This window comes from Phaseolus vulgaris, chromosome 3 (genome assembly GCF_000499845.2).
Source record: "Phaseolus vulgaris cultivar G19833 chromosome 3, P. vulgaris v2.0, whole genome shotgun sequence".
Classification (NCBI taxonomy): domain Eukaryota; kingdom Viridiplantae; phylum Streptophyta; class Magnoliopsida; order Fabales; family Fabaceae; genus Phaseolus; species Phaseolus vulgaris.
The window spans coordinates 34,265,737-34,273,548 of record NC_023757.2 but is presented as its reverse complement, the minus strand read 5'-3'; the positions used below and the strand labels follow the sequence as shown (position 1 = coordinate 34,273,548).

The 7,812-nt window shown below is 25.8% G+C and overlaps 1 protein-coding gene across 1 annotated transcript; it reads left to right on the top strand.

Annotated features, from left to right (window-relative positions):
* The first annotated feature begins 3,836 nt into the window (after nt 1-3,836).
* Nucleotides 3,837-4,382, top strand: LOC137805574 (agamous-like MADS-box protein AGL61). The gene has a single exon (XM_068605517.1). The coding sequence runs from the start codon at nt 3,837-3,839 to the stop codon at nt 4,380-4,382; it is 546 nt and encodes a 181-aa protein (XP_068461618.1).
* The last annotated feature ends 3,430 nt before the right edge of the window (nt 4,383-7,812 follow it).

The following is a 7,812-nucleotide window of genomic DNA, read 5'->3' as shown; positions in this document are numbered from 1 at the left end:
GTAAAACCCATGGAAATAATGGGGTTTTTGAAAATCCTAAGGATCTGTTTGTATCTAGGATGAGAAAAACAAAGAAAAGCGAACAAAGGTGCCAATGAAAGGAAAGTTGAAAAAAGAGACAAAAATAAGATGAAATTACGAAAAACAATGCATTTTGATTCCTTCAAATTTTCTTTATTGATTTGAAGAGATTTGTAAAGAAAGTGGGTTTTTTTTTAAAAATTTAATTATATATAAAAAGTATATTTTAATATAAATATAAGTATAATGCTTAATATATATTTTTATATTATAATAAAATGAATAATTAAAATAATAAATAAAATGTAATTTAAAATTTAATTATTAATATGTATTTTTATTATTATTGATTAATTTTTAATTTATTTTAATTATAATTATAATTTTTAAAGTTTTTATGTTAAATTATTTATATTTATTTTAAATTTATTATATCTATCAAACCACTCACAAACTTTAACACAACTATGCAACATTCACAAACTTCAATTAACTTTCTTCATAAATTTACTATAACATACCTTAATCCAAACAACCTCACTTTTCTCTCAAATCTCTTCAATATCACTCTCTCAAATCTCCTATTCAATCCAAACACACCCTAAGTAACAAGAGTTTAGAAAACCCCTAAAATTAACGGAAGTTTGAAAAATGCTTAAAAGTAACAATGATTTAGAAATCCTTGAAAATAATAAGAGTTAAAAAAACCTTTGAAAGTGACGGGAGTTTACAAAACCGTCAGAAAATAATTGATCTTTTCAGGATTACTTACCGCCAATAATCATGTTAACGATGTTGGATGTTCCAAAAAAATAACCCCGAATAATGTACTTAGATTAAAACCACAAAAAACGTTATATATAATCACCGTTAAATTTTGTTTGTTTGTAGTGACATAATGGTGTTTTAAGAAATTTAAAATGGAAAAAAGTTGTATTTTTAAAATAATAGCATAAGTTTTTTATAACTTTTTTAAAATACTTAAGTAGAAAAAAAAATTAAAAGCATTAATATAAAAATGAGTAAACATAATTTATAATTTTAATATATTAAGATCATGTAAAAGAATAATGATAGGGACAAATACATAAATATCTGAATGAGACAGATACTAAAAAAGCACCAAAATATATTACAAAACATTATATATCAAAATATTTTGGTGCCTACTTCAGTCAATATTTTTACACGATATAATTACATCAAAATTATAAATTATGTGTACTCATTTTATTTTATGCTTAATGACATATATTACAAAATACTATATATCAAATTGAGAAATACTTTATTGGATGGAAATCCAAGAAATTAATTATATAAAATATTATTTAAATTAGGATAAATGTAAATTAAAATATAAATTATTAAATTAATTCCCATATAGCATTCGTGCAAATGAATCTTATTCTCCTGAATCTAATTTAATATTTTTTATTATTTAAATTTGACTTAAAATAAATTTTAGGTATGACCAGTTTTATTTCTATACTGAACATTTTTTTTTTCAAATTAGCTATCTAATAAATTATCAAGTTTTAGTTTAAGTCTTAAAAATATATATTTATTTGATATTATATTAAGTATTTAATTTATTTTAAAAATATTTATAGATTTATTATTTGATATCTCAACTTATGTTTTAACTATAACAAACTATATATTTTTCATTACATGGTGTGTATCCTGTAGTTACTCGTAATATGATTTAACATGTTTTTTTAAATATTTTAATAAACACTTAATAACAAGGGTTTTGAATTAAAAATTGAATTTTGTAGGTACTTATTTAAATTTTTACTAAGAACTTAAAATATTTTTTATGTATTTAAACCTATAATATTTTTAAAATGGTGAATTAAATGATTTCTTATAAAAATAATTTAAATTTTCTATTAAATTCAATTTTAAATGGGTGATTGAATTAAATACTGAAATCACTAAAATTGATTGTTGAAATTATTGTTATATTGGTAACAGTAGACACATATATAAATGACAAATTTTATAGGATACTTGCGGGTTGGGTTGGCTATAATTTTTACAAATCTGTTATCAATTAATCTATTAAAAATATCGGGTTGAATTTCTGTATTTTTTACGTTAAATTCAGCTCAGTTCAATTTATTCTTGAGGCAGTTGAATTATATTAAGTTAATTAAGTCAAAATTTTGAAACTTTTTTTTAAAATATAATTTTTAAATATCAACCTAATTAAAAAACAATATCATCTTTATAAATTAATAAAATAAGTCAATAAATCATGTGATAATAAGTTTCTCTAAACTAATTCATAAAAAAAAAACATAACATGGTTTATAATATACGTCTCCTCTCATATTGGGTATGAGGTTACAAATAATAAACATATTAGTCAACTCAACATGTATAAGAGTGAGTAGTTTGAGTTGTTTCAAATTTGACTCAATTTAAAATAAAGTTTAACATCATATAATTAGGTTGGAGAGCATAATAAACATATCACTCTACTCAACATCTATAGGAGTGAATTAGTTTGAGTTGGATCAAATTTTACTCAATAATAAATGAAATTCAGTATAATATAATTAGGTTGGATTGAATCATCGTAACTGATACAATGAGCATCCTTAAAATTTTATTTATAATTATGAATCACACATGATAAATATTTTCCATATAAATATATTTGATAATTAATAAATAAATAATTTAACATAATTTATATTGTAATAAAAATTTAAGAAATAAATATCTTCGGTACATAAAAAATATGTTGTATATTAAATAATTTAAATTGTGATATAATATTGTTTTTAATTATTGAAAAATTATTTTTAAATATCACTCAAATTCAACTTATAGATAAAAAAAAAAAGTAGATTTTTTTTATCAGTACAAAAGAGTACAAAAGAAAATAGAGTAGATTAATACGGAAGGATGGCTAAAAAAGTATACACATAAACTATAATATGAGGATAGTTTATAATTGATAAAAAAGGAAATTTTGTGTCTAGTTGAGTAATATGAGGGTAGTTTATAATTGGTCAAAAAAGGAAATTTTGTGTCTAGCTGAGTAATATGAGGGTAGTTTATAATTGGTCAAAAAAAGAAATTTTGTGTCTAGTTGAGTGATATGAGGGTAGTTTATAATTGGTCAAAAAAGGAAATTTTGTGTCTAGTTGAGTAATATGTGAAATGTATATTAAAAAAATGTGATCTTATTGGAAAGAGAGATTAAAAAATAAAAATAATCTTACTCATTAAATTGTATATTCTGATTTGTAATAGAAGAATAAATTGAGAAGGCAAACTATTGGGGCTTGGATTAAGAACTTAAACGTGTGTTTATTATTATGTTTAGAAATATTTGTTACTACTTTTATTAACTGACTCGGATATATTTAAAAAAAAAAAATGCAGTCTTATATTTATGTATAGTACAATAAAAAGGGAAAGAAAACGGAATCAGAACTTGTTTTCGAAACACAATATATTTTCTTCCAAAATAAAACCTAAGTTGATTTGTTAATTTACCTTTCATTACATGAAACATGTTCAAAATAGGAATGAAGGATCTATAATTTTGTATTTATTTTGAGAGAAAATATATACTTACATTATTATGTAATTGAATTACAAGCTAAGACAGGAAGTAATTGTAGGATTTTATTAGGAGAATAAATCAATAGTGAATAATGAATTATTGTAATTAGAAATATTTAGAAATACACAATCTAATAGAAGGCGTAATAGTAGGATTTGACTGCAAGGAATGATGAATATAAATATAAAGAGACATAAATCATTTGATGAGAAGTGAGCAGTGTTAGGGCATGGATAACGGTGATCTTGGTGCAGGCATGGATAGGTTTAAGCAGGTGGAGAAGAAGAAAAACACAGGGCGGAAGAAGATCGTGATAGAGAAGATTGAGAAATCGAGCAACAAGCAAGTGACATTCTCAAAAAGAAGAGTAGGGCTGTTCAAGAAAGCGAGTGAACTGTGCATTTTGTGCAATGTTAATGTAGCCATAATTGTGTTTTCTCCTGCTGAAAAGTTGTTCTGCTTTGGGCACCCAGATGTGGAAGCCATTGTTGGTAACTACCTGAAGGGAGCGAAGGTGTTGGTACCATCAGCGTCAAGAGGGTCATATGAAGAAAGCAACATGCAGTACGAGGAGGCAATGAGGAATTTGGCGTTGGAAAAGAAGAATCTGACAGAGACTGAAGCATTGGTTAAGGGTATGACCAGAAGGTGGTGGGAGGACCCCATTGATCAGATGAGTGAACGTGAGTTGGAACAGTTTATGGTCTCACTTTATGAGTTGAGGAAGAAATTAACCGAAAGGGCTGGTAAATTGTTCATGCTTTCAATTCAATGATAATGATGTAGTCTTTTAATTTTCATTTTCATTATTAACACAATTTTATTTTTATTTTTTTGCTGTTATCTGTTGCTGTTTAATTTCTTTGCTCCTCATTAAACAAGTGTTTATTTTTGTATGCAGACAGATGCTTTGTCACTCATCTAGACGGATTATACTAATTTTTTCCTTATTTTATATCTTTCATTGTTATTTTTTTGGAAAAAACAAATGAATAAATAAAAGGTATTTCAGGAATATCTCAACTTTTATACAGGTAAGAGAATCTAATCTTTTAACATCTTAACAAAAATTTATCAACTAAGAACTTTAACTGACATCATACAAAACAAAAGTTCAAGACATCAATCTAAATATGAAAAATGTATACCGTACGCTTTAGACGTAACCCAATACCACGTCTTCGTTTGAATCATAGTAAAAATTTCATATAAAGTGAAACTTATATAATTTATGAATGTTACTTTCAAACAAAACAATCCTAATTTTTTTTTAAATTTATAATATAAATTAAAATTACTATATATTTTTTAATTAGTTTAAACTGTTAAAAACCTAGTGTATATACTCTGAAAGAACTAATGCATATATATTTTTCATCGGTGGTGGAGAAAAACATAACGGTTAGGTATTCAAAGTTTGAATTTTGATAATATTATTTTGAAATATTATAAATTAAAACATCTATTCTTTTTTACATTAAAAGTTATTTACAGTAAAAAAAATCTTTGACAAGGGATGAATAATTTCTATTATTGTAGTTTATAGGAATATAATTGGCAAATAGAAATATTCACGTTGAATATTAACTTTAATTTTTTTATCGACAATAAAAGAATATATAATAGAGATATTTTAGGATATCTAATCCTTATATACAATACAAGTATAAGACAAATCAATTCATTAACATTTTCTAACCATATGTACAACTATTCATACCTCTTTATTAACTTTTATCTTTTCTTTTATAAATCGCATACAAACCAAAAGTTAAAGACACCAATTTAAATACAAAAAACAAGCTAAACGTACATTTACTGTCACCCACGATCAAACTTTCAACTGTGTCATCAAGAAAATCTCAAAGTGATGTACTTGCCTATTTCTAAAAATCTTATTCTTTCTATACTTCCACTCCTAAAAATCTTATTCTTTCTATACTTCCACGATTCTCCTATAACTATTATCCACTGATTACACTTTCATCTATCAACTTCAAATTCTTTATGGACATACCAGATGAATTTACGTCAATGGACATTTTGAACCATAATAAAAAGTTAGTATATTGTTTTTATTCATCATACAATAAAATAAACTAAATAAAATATTTAAGAACTGTCCCAATCCATGTAAAAAAGGCAATCAGACCAACCATCCTTATAAAAAAAAATGCCAAAAAAAGTTATCAAAAACACCTAACCCATTTTGGAATACCTACAAAAACTTTAGATTAGTAGTTTTTTTATTTGTCTAATGCTATAAAACCAATGAAGTGGTTTGTAGGGGTACATAGTGAATTCTTGGTGATGTGGGGATTTTTTTACTTATATATTTTGGTACACTGTCATTCAGCAGAAAACATTAAGTATACAGTTTAATTTTTGGTGATTATGACAGCTTAGATAAAAAGTTTAGGTGTTTATGGTTTCTTTTTTATCAATTAAAAATTAAATAAATAAAATGAAATATTTGAAAAATGCTCTAATCCTTATATAAAACTTAAATAATATCCCTACTTTATCAAATACATATCCCTACTAAACTTTAGAGTTTTTTGAGTTAAACCTTTCAACAACAGAATCACAAGATAACTTAACAAGAATATCTTAAAGCTCGACAGAAAACCTTAAAAAGAAAACTGCTAAAGATTATCATGGGAACTAGCTTTATCAATCCTAAATCTTTAGCTATATCAATCCTAAATCTTTAGGACAAAATCAAAAACAGAATAAAAAGCTGGCCCAAATGTACTTTGCATCCAACCATAATGTGCTGTCAAGAGTTTCTGCATAATCCTGAATAGCTGTTGCACTAGATGCATAGAACTTTTGTCATACACTTAGCTGCATTATTCATAGTTCTTGCTAGCTACAAGAGTTGCACATGACTCTCATGCCTTCAACCTTATTCTGTAGACAGTATAACATAATTAATACAAGGTCATACAATTGACATTAAATAAATAAGTTCTTTAGGATTGCCGAATTTGCTTGAGTTTTGTCTGAAGAACCCAAAGAGTTTGAAGAAAAGGTCTTCCACCCTTTTCCATAGATTTCCTTTTGAGACGATGCCTGTCTCACTTCACTCACTGCTGCTTGTGTTCAACATCAATCATATTGAACTCAACCCATCATTCTCAATCATGGGTTCATCTGAAGTATGCTTATGTCCAACATCAAGGCATTGTAGTAGGGAACATTCTTCAGCTTATTTCCTGACGGTGGTGATGTGCGATTTGGCATTGCTTCTAACAGGTACTTATTATTCCCTTCAATGTTCATTGTGCCGTATATTCCTTCAAATTGTTGCCAACAGACCCTATATTTTGCATCCTGCCTTCCACATGTTCTGCATTTAGATACATACACTGCTACTTCTTTTCAGACGTGAACTCTTGTATATAACTGAAATATCTTAATAATACTTTATATTTTTTTCTATTTGATTAATTTTTTATTTGTATTTTATATTTTTCTATTTACTTAATTTTCGTCGATAATATATATATATATATAGGTTTTTTGACTATGATGAGGTAATTTTTTTTGTTTTTATCCAAATGGGGTCCGTTTAAAAAAAATTACAAATTTAGGCAAGTCGTGCCTAATTGGGACGACTTCATATGCAGAAGTCGTCCCAATTAGGCACGACTTCTGTGATGTCATACTAAAGTCGTGCCAACTTGGTACGACTTCTGCCATGTCATACTGAAATCGTGCCAACTTGGCACGACTTCTGCCACGTCATAATTAATTTTTTTTTTAATTTTATTGTTTATATATTGGGTAGTAAGTTATGTAATGTTAAAAATTAATTTCTTCTCCTCATTACGTGTTTTGTAAAATCATTACTTCTCAAGCTATTTATTTTGCAAATTCACAACAATAATTCGCTATTTATTTTGCAAATTCACAACAATAATTCGCTATTTATTTTCCAAATATAATAATTTTTCATTTATCTATTTATTTCCAAATTCAATAACAATTTTCTTCATTTTTTAATTAATCACATAATCAAGTTATTGTATTACATTACCGTCAAACATGATCCATACACGATTATCCAATTTTTTGTTCCTTAAAACTAACACTCTTAGAAAATTATGTATCAAATTAATTTTTAACATTACATAACTTACTATCCAATATATAAACAATAAAATTAAGAGAAAAAAAATATGACGTGGCAGAAGTCGTGT

Excerpts from the sequence above, each read along its gene's own strand:
- LOC137805574 (XM_068605517.1), top strand. The coding sequence starts at position 3,837 with ATGGATAACGGTGATCTTGGTGCAGGCATGGATAGGTTTAAGCAGGTG.